Source organism: Diabrotica virgifera, chromosome 3 (assembly GCF_917563875.1).
Source record: "Diabrotica virgifera virgifera chromosome 3, PGI_DIABVI_V3a".
Taxonomy (NCBI): domain Eukaryota; kingdom Metazoa; phylum Arthropoda; class Insecta; order Coleoptera; family Chrysomelidae; genus Diabrotica; species Diabrotica virgifera.
In genome coordinates this window covers 49,510,248-49,524,385 of record NC_065445.1, presented here as the reverse complement: position 1 = coordinate 49,524,385, position 14,138 = coordinate 49,510,248, and the positions used below count along the sequence as shown (strand labels likewise).

Below are 14,138 nucleotides of genomic sequence, written 5' to 3'. Positions count from 1 at the left end.
GAGCAAGATTTATTACGCTTCATTGTTTACATTCAGTTTAATCAGAAGATATAAGACAGTGGGAAATCTGACTAAAGGACTTAGTTAAATTGAACAGGGGTTAAAAAAAGAGCGCATTTTCTCTGCAAAACAAAGAATCAAAAATGATTAGCATGTTATGAGGAAATTTAGCCAAAGAAATAAAACTTTGAGACGTCAAACCATTTTGTTAGATTTTATGATTCGTTGGCAAATTCGACTCATCACCCAAGTGAAAACAAACTGGATCATGAATGTTAATGTGATGAACAAATTAGGAGCCTTCGAGATGTGGTTATATCGTAGAATGCTTAAAATATCATGGGTTCAAAGCATTTCAAACATAGAAGTCTCAAACAGAATAGTTCAGGTGGAAAGTGGCTTGACGAAGATGATAAAAAAGTGAGAACTTGAATATCTGAGACTTATAATGAGAGGTAGCACAATCTGGATACCGCAGTTAATACTCAACAGAAAGGTCGAGGGAAAAAGAGGAATTGGCAGGAAGAAATATTCATGGCTACCAAACCGTCGTCAGTGGACTGGCTTGTCAGCAAATGAATTGCTACATGTCGCCGCGCCAGATCGAGAACAATATCGACAAATTCGTGGATGCTACCCACGCCTAAAATTATTTGTGCATGGTACTCAAAGAGAGGATATCGCTCAGTTCTACGTTCTACGTACCACCTCTCGCGTAAGCTCTGGGTATCAATAGGTTTGTTCCAACTCGATACAAAACCGTTCTTGAATCGTTACGCGCATGCGCAATAAGGATTAATTATGCGCAATAGCATATTTTTCGTTACTGCGCATACTCGTAACCGTTCAAGAACGGTTTTGTATCGAGTTGGAACAAACCTACTGTGTTCTCGTTTACCTACTGCTACTTCTTCATTTTTTTTGTGTTTTTTTGTAAATGATCGGTAATTCAGTTTTATGTTCGGAACAAATATGAACTAAAATATATTTTTTGTATTTCTTCCACGTGTATTTAAATATCATTTCTTAGTTTCTATACTGTATTGTATATAAATGCTTATTAAATGTATATAATTCCAACGTTAATAGTGAAAAATGTTATAAATAATAATTAGTATAAAACGCTTACCTGGTAGATACAGAACTGATTGAACTCTCTGGTCTCGCCACAGTACTCACGTTCCTCAGCAACGTTGAATTATCAGTATTATATTTAACGTAAGTGGGCGAATCTCTTCTTTGGCTCTCTATGGTAAACCCTTTATTATCTTGTCCTACTCCTCTTTCAAAAATATGCTGCCGATTTTCTATGCCTACGTTGATAGGACTACCTACCTTCCTTTTCTTTGCGCAACCTAGTATGAACGCTAGGATGAGCAGGAAGACCAAAAAGGCTACAATGGACACTCCGATGAACAACCAAGTGTTTTTGGCGCCGGAGAGACCTTGAGGTTCGCTTGGTTTCAGGTATGCTAGAAAATAATGATTGAATATACAAATAAGTTGCCTTGGCTATGTTCAGAATGGCTATATTCAGCCACAAGCTATGTGAAAGTCAAATTTCTCCCAACCAGTTCGATATCATAAATGATATTGGTACTAGAGAGGCTTTGTTCTCAATACAAGTCTTATTCCAGAGATGCAGAAACGTCAATTGCGACGGATATGCTTGTCTGGTCAGATACTATAATAGACAGGCGAAAACGGCGGGTTCGTTAGAAAAAATATTCCCATGAGATTTTTTTTTGCATAATCACATTCCTGAGACATCCCAGAATAAGGTTCAAGAAGTCGCCCAAGTAAAAAGTGGTCCAAATTTTAACAACTTTTTTTAATAAAATTGCAAATATCAATATTTTTGGCCCGTACTAATTTTTGTAAGATTTTTTGGACTATTCTAGACAAAAAAGGTCTCTTGTAATTTTTCTCTAAAGTTGATGGTTTTCAAGTTATAAACAATTTAAAATTGAAAAAATAAACGAAAAATGGCGATTTTCAAGGCTTAATAAATTGGTTAAAAGTTATTATTATCAGAGTCAGAAAGTAACTAAATCAAAGTTTAAAGCTCCCCTAAAAGATCCTGGAGAAATTTTTGTCATTATTTTATTACTAAGCTGTTATTTTTAAGTAATAATAATAAGCGCTTACACGTATTAGGCGGCCGTCCATGGTGAGTGCGAGAGAGATGCCATTCCGGCAGTCCAATGGGGCATCGCACTCACATTTACAGTTGCGTCAATACGATCTTACGGCTTATTGTTAATAATTAAAAATAACAGCTTAGTAATACATTATTGACACAAATTTCTTCAGGATCGTGTAGGGGGGCTTTAAACTTTGATTTAGTCACTTTCTGACTTTCATAATAATAATTTTTAACCGAGTAATTAAGTCTTAAAAATGGCCATTTTCTCGTTTTTCAAATTTTAAATTGTTTATAACTCGAAAACCATAAACTTTGGAGAAAAGTTACAAGAAACGTTTTTTGTCCAGAATGGTCTAAAAAACTTGTACGGGAGAAAATAATAATTTTTGTAATTTGATTAAAAAAAATTGTTAAAAAAATTTGGACCACTTTTCGCGTGGGTGACTTCTTGAACCTTATTACAAAGTGTATTACAATGTAATTAGGTATGCAAAAAAATCTCATGGGAATATTTTTTTCAACGCCGTTTTCGCATTGTCTATAAGAATCAGGAATTAATAACCAAGATCTAAAATAATTACTGGAATCAGACCGCAAAGCTCAGCGTTGAAGGTGAACACACCGAATGTGTAAAAATCATGCGTGGAATGAGGTAACGCTGTATTTTGTCGTCTCTAATTTTCAATCTTTACTCTGAAAAAATATTTATCGAAGTTTTGTACGAAACTGAAAAAGATATATTACCAAACGAGTACCGCCTAAATAACATCAAGTATGCAGATAGAAATACAGGCAATATCCCAAAAGATTTTCTAGTTTCACCTAGCCAATTTATTACCATATCAAAGTAACAGGGAGCAAAAAAGTGCGGAGAATATAGGCTAATAAGTCTAATGAGCCATACATTAAAACTTTTTCTTAAAATTATACATCGTAGAATGGTAAGACCCCATTTTAACAGTCCCCGTTTCAGCGGTTCTCGATTCCACCGACCCGTTTCAGCGGCGTTTGGTTCTGCAGCATGCCGTTTGAGAGGCATCGTTCAGGAAAATGAGTAATAACAGGACCCTCTTGGGGACAGTAGTTTTAACAATAAAAAATGAACATATAAAATTATTTTTTCTTTTTTTATATGCATTTTTTCATCAGCTTTTCATTGAGCCTACATACAAGCACGGAACATAAAAAATATCTAAGTTATTCTAATTGTTTATAAGCTAAAAAGTCAGGTCTTTTTCAAACAGTTTTTTTAATAACAATTTCAATAAAATGTTAAAAATTTTTTAATACGTCTTAAAATTCAAGTCTCAAATAATTGACTGCGATCTGCTAAATATCTCACAGAGTCACTGTAGGGCAAGAACAGTTGTATAAACAATTGCTCTCTGGGATAAACAAATTGAATAACTTATAAACTATTTGGTCGATCTGGTTGAAATTTAGCACACTTAAATAACTCATTAATTGACATAATTTAAAGTCATTAAATTTTACGTCATTGTGCAAAAAATAAAGTTATTAATATTTATAATTTACTGCAAAAATGAGGGTTTTTTGAAATTATCTCGGTCAATTGTTTATATATTACAATATGCTTACCACCAAATTAAAGAACTTTTTAAGATCTACATTTATTTGAAACATTTTTCTCTAAAATGTGCAGGAAACGTTTTATAGTCAAAAAACTGCTTTTTTCATTCTTTGCAATTGTTTAAAAAAAAAGCAAAAACAGCTGTACGTCTTCACGGAATTATCATCAGTTATCCCTCATCTAACGTTTAAAACTTTGAAAACCCTGTAGAACATTTTTACCTGAAATGGATGATTTTTTTCCCTATTAACTGGGGTATATACCAGATACTTAGATATTACCAAACAAGAATAGGTTAAACTAATATCCTACAATAAAACTAATTACTTATCATTGTCATTATTATTTTCTTATTGAGACCGCTCTATTGGGGACCGCGTTTATGGGGACCGCTGAATCGGGCACCGCTGAATCGGGGTACCGCTGAAACGGGGACCGCTGTATTGAGACCGCTCAATCGGGGACCGCGCTTATGGGGACCGCTGAATAGGGGTGAAACCACGACAACCCGTAGAATATACAAGCTATGCGAAGAGGGAATACAAGACACACAGTTTGGATTCATGAAAGGCGTAGGTACAAGAGATGCACTGTTTAGTCTACAGGTATTATTTCAAAGATGCAGAGATATGACTTGCGATATTTACACCTGCTTTGTGGACTACCAAAAAGCGTTTGATACAGTTCAACACCGAAAAATGATGGATGTTCTAACAAAAGCCCAAACGGATGATAAAGACCGGCTTATAATACAAAATTTATACTGGAACTAATCAGCCACAATAAGAACGAATCTTGGAGGTGAACCAACGAAAGAGATCCAGATTCTACGAGGTGACAGACAAGGTTGTATACTTTCACCTATATTATTTAACCTATATTCAGAGGAAATATTTAGTGAAGCCTTGGAAAATTGCGAACATGAAATACTTCTAAATGGAGAACGCCTAAACAACATCCGCTATGCAGACGACACCGTTATTTTTGCAGACAGTATGAACAGTTCACAGCAACTAATAAACAAAGTAAATGAAGTAAGTGAAAGATTTGGACTCCAAGTAAATATATCAAAAACTAAATTTATGATCATCAGCAAAAAAAAATTAGAGACGCCCAACTATTTATCAATAATACACCAGTGGATCGAGTTAAACAGTATACCTATCTTGGAACAATAGTAAACGAACAATGGGATCACTCACAAGAAATAAAATGTAGAATAGAGAAGGCTAGGAGTGCATTTAATAACATGGCCAAACTATTTAAAAGCCACAACCTTAATCTGGAGATAAAAGTAAGGCTCGCACGATGTTATATCTTCTCAATATTATATTACGGAGTTGAATCCTGGACACTCACTGAAGCAATGGAGAAAAAACTTGAAGCCTTCGAGATGTGGCTATGCAGGCGAATCCTAAGGATATCATGGACGGACAAGATAACCAACGAGACCGTATTACGAAAAGTGGGTAAAGAAAGAGAGGTGATGTATACCATTAAAAGGAAAAAGTTAGAATATATCGGACACATAATGAGAAACGGCACTAAATACAGATTACTGAAGGTAATCCTTCAAGGTAAAGTATTCGGAAAGCGTGGAGTTGGGAGAAGAAGAATATCATGGTTAAAGAACTTGAGGAAATGGTTATCCACAACAACGACTAATATATTTAAAGCATCAGTTAATAAAATAATTATAGCCAGAATGATCGTCAATATTCGAAACGAATAGGCACTAAAAGAAGAAGAATGCAGATAGCACCACAGTAATTGCCGACAACCTAGAAGACCTACAAGTACATTATAAACAAAATTCCATATTACACTTAACAGTATGGACTAAATATAAACGTAAATAAGACAAACGTACATAAGACAATGATCACAGCAAGAAAAAGATAACAGAAGGTTAACTCCTGTAGAAAGAGTGAGGCACTACAACTATATTAGCACTATAATAAATGAAGAATCGACCAACAACCAAGAGATAAGAGCGTGCTTCGGAAATGCTAGATCCACCTTCAACTGGATGGGGGCCTTATTCAAGAGCCATAATCTTTCTCTTGGCATAAAAGCTGGAATGCGACGATGTTACGTCTTCTCTGCCCTTTTTTATGATGTTGAATCATGAACTTTGAATGAAGATATGGTGCAGAAACTTGAAAGCATTTGAGATGTGGCTTTAAGTATTAAAATGCCGTGGACTGACCGGTTCACAAATGAAGAAGTCCTCACAAGAATGAAGAAGAACCGAGAGAGATTGACCACCATCAAATCTCGAAAGTTGCAATTCCTTAGACACATTAACCGAAATTAATGCAGAATATGAACTCTTAGAATACTCTGGGCTAATTAGCAAAATTCATGGAAAAGGCATTTACCAGCAATTTTATTGCTGGAATATATATTATATATTACTATATATTATCCCATATAGGGAGTGAGAACTGAAAGTCCGTGGTGTACAGACGTGTTTACAATTGCTCTCTAAAATATATAGTTTCGTGCCATTGATTGTTTTTAATTAATCAAACAGTAAGTCTTTTTTGGATCTACTACATACATTAGTTTAATTAACATCTTCAAAAAAACATAAACCTGCACCTCATTAGAAGAATGTCTTCAAAATCTCTGTGCTTATATTGCAATAATTTGTTAATGGAGATCGATAGCCAGGTCTCTTGTCTAAGTTGCAACAAATTATGCCATAAAAGATGTGCTCGATCAGAATTAAATGGTTGCAATGAAACATCCGTATCATTTGAGAACTGGCATTGTAATACCTGTAGAGCCTCTCCGAATAACATTACTCTTCAGAATGAGCCATCTATGTCTTCAGCCTCGCTACTCAGCAACCATCAGTTTGATTTACTTATGGACAAATTATCCATTCTCACAAATTCTGTGACAGAATTAAATAACAAGTTTTCTACACAATCACAAATGCTTGAAAACTGCATGAAGGATGTATCCGCTCTTCGTGATGAAAATAATCTTCTTCGTGAAAAAGTTAGTTCCTTGGAAAAACTAGTGAACTCTACAACTCCGTCACAAGATGATATATATTACGAAACTACTCAGCGTTTGAAGCGGGAAAAGAACGTCCTACTCCTAGGAATTCCTGAAAGATCACCCGAAGATGACGCTCGCATAATTAAAGAAGTAATTACGCACTTATCTCCGAATTCTGCGAATTGTATCCAGTCCGGCTATCGTCTTGGAAAAAATACTAATAATAACAAACCTCGTCTTTATCGTGTTATTTTTGGGACTCCTAAGGCTGCATTGGACGTTTTGAGAAACAAGAAGAATATTTCTCGTAATTTATATCCTTCAGTTAAGATAATCTCTGATATGACACCTAAACAGCGTCAACATCTAAATGATTTACGTGCAGAACTAGAGTTACGATTAAAAACTGAAACAAATCTCACTATTAAATATGTTTATGGAGTTCCGCAAATCGTTCAAATACTATCCAACAAAAGAGTTCGCGAGGAAGAGTCTTCACCTAATCGAGAGTCTGGCCTAAAAGTTGTAAAACCTGCCTCCTCGAAATCTGAATAGCAATCAGTACACATTGTTTTTTGGAACTCACAAGGAATTAATAGTGTTAATGACTTTTTAAGTGATTTCAATGATATACCCATTCTTTGTTTATCGGAAACATGGGTTATTACCGAAAATATAAAATTTTCAAATTATTTATCTACTTACTCATGTGCCAGTTCAGTTGCCATAAAAGAAAAATCCTTGGGTAGGGCTAGCGGTGGTCTATCAATTTTTTGTAATCCCAACCTTTCTTCTGTTTGTATTGATAAATCACCTTGGTGGATCTTTTGTTTAATATCTAGCAATAATTATAAATTTGTAGTCTGTAACGTTTATTTTAAACCTAGTCTAAGTATTGAATATTTATTGTCACTATTTCAGGAGGTGTTATCTAATATTTTAGAGAAATTTAATGATACACCTATAATTATTGGAGGAGACTTTAACTCCCGTGTTTCAGACAATGACGTATCCCCTCCTGAAATATTTGAAAACACAAATTTTTTTGACGAGAGACAAAGTTTAGATACTGTAATTAATGCAAAAGGTAGATGCCTTCTTGATTTCATGAATTTTAACGGGTTCTGTCTGTTAAATGGTAGGTGTATTTCTGATCGGCCTGCAAAATTTACTTTCGTCGGCCCTATGGGCAAGAGTACAATATATTTAGTCTGGGTAAATAACTCACATTTGCACTTTGTTAATGATGTTTACGTAAATACAACGTGTACTTTATCAGACCACTTTCCTGTTTCATGCTTTATAACTCAAACGTATCTTTCACCTATGAAAGAAACTATAATAAAAAATAAAACTATTTTTAAGTTAAATGAATCTTTAGTTTTGTCTTATAAACTAAACATGCAAAATTCGGCGGGGGTGCACATAATTCATGATGTCGAAATGGCAAACAAAAACCTGTTGGATAATATTTATAAAACAGCTGATAATCTTGGGCTGTCAAAAAGTATAATCGCTCCTAACAGACCTAATAAACACAAACCGTGGTATGATTGTCAATGTAGAGATCTAAAGAAATCAGTTAAAAGTAAACTCAAAATTTGTCAACAAAACAATTTCTCAAATCAAACTAAAAACGAATACTTAATTATTAAAGCAGAGTATAAAAAATTATTAAAAGTAAAAAAAACTGAATTTCAACAAAATATTATTGGTAATATTTCCAACTCTACTGATTCAAAAACTTTTTGGTTTCATATTAAAAGAGCTCGAAATATTTCAAATAGTTACATATCTTTACCTGCTGCAACATGGGAAACATTCTACTCTGAAATTATGGGAGCCGGGATAGTGGACACAACCCTCTATTTCGATGCGAGGAATCCGTATTTTGATAATCCTATTACCACCAATGAAATTTACTTAGCTTTAAATTCCTGTCAAAACAACAAAGCTCCAGGATCTGATAATATTCCCTATGAGTTTTACAAATACTTACCAAATAACTGGATCTTATACCTTAACTCATTTTTCAATACTATCTTCAACACTTCCACTTTTCCTAATAGTTGGTCGAAAATTACTCTAAAAATGCTCCACAAAAAAGGTCCCTCTAACGATCCTTCCAATTACAGGGGAATTGCTTTAGTAAACTGCATTACTAAAGTATTCATGCAAATTATTTTGAACCGTTTAGTCAATTGGGTAGAATCGTTTAATATACTTCCCGAATCCCAATCTGGTTTTCGTAAAGAACGTGGTTGTTACGATAATGTCTATACTCTTACATCCATCATTCAATTTCGTCTCCGATTTAAAAAGCGCAAGCTATTTGTATTGTTTGTTGACTTTAAGCGGGCTTTTGATTGCATTAACCACGCGTTGCTCTGGTCTAAACTTTTTGCTTTAGGTATTAGCTCTAAAATTGTACTTCTACTTAAATCTTTCTATTCTAATGCTACCTTTAGGGTTAATGCTGACGAGCAATATACTAAATCGTTTAACATTTGTGAGGGCGTGTTACAGGGAGAAGTCCTCAGTCCCTTGTTATTTGCGTTATTTCTTGCAGACATCGAAGATTTTTTTAAAAGCCGCGGAGCAGAAGGCATCAATGTTAATAACGTAAATGAAATTCTTATGCTTTTATACGCTGACGATTTGGTAATATTAGGTCACTCGGAGATCGATATATCAAAAAAATTAAAAATGTTGGAGGATTACTGCAAACAAAACAAACTTACTGTCAATACTGCTAAAACTAAAATTATGTGTTTCTCTAGGGGTCCTTATAACTTAAAAAATAATATTAAATTCACTTTCAATCAATATCCCATTCTATTAACTAACACCTATAATTACCTTGGAGTGACTTTTGCCTCTTCGTCTCTATTCCGTGAAATGGCAGATGTGAGTAATGCGAAAGCTAAACAAGCAACTGGAGCACTTATACCTGTTCTAGCTAAACTTAAAATTGACTGCATGCAAACGAGGCTACAACTTTTTGATGCATTAGTAACAAGTACAATCTCCAATTGTATTTCTGTATGGGCACTCCGTTATGTAGATGTTCTCGAACAAGTTCAAGTACAATTCCTAAAACGAATTCTTATGCTTCCCATATCCACACCCGGTTACATAGTCAGAGTGGAATGCGGCAGAGTCAAACTCTTGTATAATATATTCAAGTGGACACTAAACTGGTTAAAGAAAATTTATATGATGGACGATTCCCGTTACCCCAAAATGTGCTTTTTTCGTCAACTACAACTGATGGAGACCGATAGCAGGTATAACTGGGCAGCGCAGGTAAAATCACTTTTTACTTTTATTGATGCTGAACCTATTTGGAATAATCTCTCCCTTCATTCCCTACAACTGAATAGAAAAGCCTTGTTAATCAAATTTAAAAATAAGCTCTCAGAATTAGATATTTCTCTTTGTCAGCAATCCAATTTTCTCCCCTTATATAAACACCTAGCTCTTTCCGAATTAAGTCAAAAATACTTATGCCTAAAAATGCCCATCCAGATTACAAGAACTATTGCACAGCTTCGATTATGTAATTCATTCTGCTTAACGTTCACTTATAAGGATTCTACATATAAAATTAATCCTAATGAAATCTGTACTATTTGTAACAATAAGGAGTTAGAAACAATTGAACATATACTTTTTGATTGTCCAATATATTCTTGTATGAAACAATCATCCATTAATTATATAGCCGATATTGATACTGTAACTCATACCTTAAATAACATTACGGTATATTCAGCTAAAATAATAGCTAGCTATATCTGGAATGTTCTAAAACTTAGGTCTTTCATCATAAATGAATAGTTAAATACGTAAATTATACTTTGTATCTTTAATTAATTCTTATATAACTCGTTGTTTTTTTCTTTTTTTTTTTTTTTTATTTATTTCTTTCTTTTGTTTATCCCTAAAATAAACATATTGTGTGTTTCTTGGGATGAAAAAAAGGAACGAAATATTTGTTCTCACCCTTTCCATAAAATTGTAAAATTTTAAAAGGAAATAAATGTATCTATCTATCTATCTATCTATATTATTAATATAGGTATACAAAGTCCGCAGATAGTGTGCTACTTTTTTTATAAACAAAATGGCGCCGACAAATCGTATTTTTTTTAATTATTGCTCTATAACTCAGAAGATTTTAACTTTACACCAAAAACACTCAAATAAAAATTTACCCCAATTTTATTCTGCATAGAGGGATGTTTTTCCCGATTTGCTCCGACGAAAATTTTCCTCGAAAAATGTGGGTTTTCCCAACAAAATCTCGAATTTTCAAATAATTTTTTTGGGCCAGTAATTATTTATTAATAATTATATAGCTTAGTGAAATAAAAGCTTTCTTGGTATAGATTATAAATTCAGAAGCCGGTGAAAATGAAACGAATATTTTAGAAACAATTCAATTGTTAATTAACAATTTACAGTCGCAATAACAACCAAAATAATCATGAGAGATTGATCAAACTTAGAAATATTATAAAGGTGTGATGCCTATTTAATATTTTGTCGACAAAATATAAATTTTTCATTTTTTTGCATAATCTTTAAATGTTTAAAAAAATTGTTATAAACAAATTAACATTTCTCAGAAATTGTTTATTATATTCTAATTTTAAAAAATACTTAAAATGCGCATTTCATAGGTCTTGAAAATGAATGCTTTAAAAAAATTTTCCAACCATTTGCAAAAAAGTTATGAAACAGCAAAGTAAATACACGGTATCTCCGTTGTTTATAATTTGTTTTAATTGTTTCAAAGCTTAAAAGTGAGTCTATGGTACAATCTAATTACTCACAAAGAATGTAAAAAATTAGTGTAATGGTTATATTTTAATCAAAGATTAAAAATACTTTTTTATGTAATTTTTAGCGCAAAAGTAGGCCTGATACAGAGTTGGAGCTAAAATGTTCACTCGAAGCGACTGACACGCAGCATACATTATTTATTAAAAGTGTACGTCGCGCGGCCGCCGGTCGTCGCTCCGAGTGAAAATTTTAGCTACAGTACTGTATTATTCTACTTTCGCGCTTGTAAATTACAAAAAAATATATTTATAATCTTTAATTAAAATATAACCATTAAACTTATAATCGATATTTTTTTGTAAATAATTAGCTTGTACTTTAAACTCACTTCTACGCTTTGAAAGAATTAAAAAAATATATAGACACCGTAGTAATCGTATGTTTACTTTGCTGTTTCATAACTTTTTTGCGAATGGTTGCAAAAAAGTTTTAAAGCATTCAGTTTCAAGATATTTGAAATGCGAATTTTAGCTATTTTTTAAAATTATAATATAATAAAAACTTTCTGAGAAACGTTAATTTGTTTATAACTATTTTTTTAAAACATTTAAAGATTATGCAAAAAAATTAAAAATTTATATTTTGTCGAGAAAATGTTAAATAGGCATCTCATCTTTATACGATTTCAAAGTTTAATCAGTGTATCATAATTATTTTGGTTATTATTGCGACCGTAAATTATTAATTAACAATTGAATTGTTGCTAAAATATTCGTTCAATTTTCACCAGCTTCTGGAACTATAAGCTAAACCAAGAAGGCTTTTAAGTCACTAAATTATTTAATTATTGGTAGATAATTACTTATCTAAAACTTTATTTGAAAATTAAAAATTTTGTTGGGAAAACCCGCATTTTCCAAAGAAAATTTTCGTCGGAGCAGATCGGGAAAAACACGTCTCTATGCAGAATTTAATCACGGTGAATTTTTATTTAAGTGGTTTTGTTGTAAAGGTAAAATCTTCGGAGTTATAGAGCAATAATTGAAAAAACCACGATTTTCGTGCGCCATTTTGTTTATAAAAAAGTATCACACTATCTGAGGACTTTGCATACCTATATTATTAATATATAGGATCTTATAATTCGATTCCAGCAATACAATTGCTGGTAAATAACTTTTCCCAAAAATGGCCTATTCTCCGATATAATCAGCCCAGACTAGAAGTGATTCTACAAAGAAACATATTTGGAAAGCGAGGTCCAGGAAGAAGAACATCTTGGTTAAACAACCTCAGAAACTGGTTCAGCAAAACATCTGTGCAGATTTTCCGCGCAGCTGCAGATAAGATAAATATTGTCATGATGATCGCCAACATTCCTCACGGATATGCGCATCCAGAAGAAGATGTTCAGAATAGAGTCTTTCAGGTAAGTTATTTGTGAATTATCTTTGTCTGGATATTCGATATCGAGCATGCCTAACATTTCAATAATGCAAGAAATCATACTGCAGGACTAAATGTATTTAAAAAATAAAATTTAAGGCTTCCTCATACTCACGCTCTGCTTTTATCAAAAATGGATACCCCAGCTCTTTTCTAACCTCTTCATCCGACACTAAATTCATATCATTGGCAGCTACAATAGCTGACACTGGTTTACCATCTAGCGATACATGATATAGGACCTCCGTTTTTGGATGTCCATTTGAAACCGTTGTGTTTATCCTATGTATATACACTTTAACTGGTTTTTCTTTTATTTCACGTTTGCTTCTGGCATTCTCTATTCCTAAGTGCTTTTCTTGTTGTCTAAAAATAGAAATATTTGGAAAAATATCACCGCGAATCTTACATTAAAAATAAATTAGTAAACTACAAATACATTACTTTAGTTTTTTAAATACAACACCCTGTATATTGTACCTTTATTGAAATCTGCACTTCAATACTACATAGTTCAACAGTATACAATACTTTCGATTTTATGTAGTCAGGAACATCTTAAACAAGAGATATACCCAATAAAAATAAGTATTAGGATTCAAATCGGGTGAACGAGGAGGTCATTCAATACTGCCTAATCTACCAATTCATTGTCCGGGAAATCTCTGATCTAAATAAAGCCGAACATTTACACTAAAATGGCTCAATTAACTGAGTGCCCACTATATCCGACCATGTATTTAGTTTTTGTGCTCTTTGAATGCTTTACATGGAACTATTTACTACAAATGAACGGAGACGGATACGTGAAGAGACCGAAATATCCGAGAATCAATTTGGCTTTATGCAGGGTAGATCAACAACAGATGCAATTTTCATTATAAGGCAATTGATTGAAAAATACAGGAGTAAAGAAACAAACGCTCATATGGTATTCATTGATCTTGAGAAAGCATATGATAGAGTTCCTCGAGAGATTCTGTGGTGGGCACTCAATAAGAAAGGAGTCCCTGGTGAATATGTAAAGATTGTGAGGGATATGTATGAGAGAGTAACGACTAGTATTAGGACAGGTGTGGGAGAGACTGATAAATTTCATGTGAAAGTAGGATTGCACCAGGGCTCTGTGCTTAGTCCGTATTTATTCTCATTAGT

The 14,138-nt window shown here is 33.2% G+C and overlaps 1 protein-coding gene across 2 annotated transcripts in view; it reads right to left on the bottom strand.

The window, feature by feature from the left end:
* The window catches only part of LOC114342431 (uncharacterized), an 86,726-nt gene that overhangs the window by 17,258 nt on the left and 55,330 nt on the right, over positions 1-14,138 (bottom strand). For both annotated transcript variants that reach the window (XM_028293245.2, XM_028293252.2), the window contains exons 4-5: positions 13,099-13,349; positions 1,130-1,472 (exon numbers count right to left, since the gene is read on the bottom strand). In XM_028293245.2, the coding sequence (XP_028149046.1) occupies positions 1,130-1,472; positions 13,099-13,349 (594 nt within the window). The remainder of the gene's footprint in view (positions 1-1,129; positions 1,473-13,098; positions 13,350-14,138) is intronic.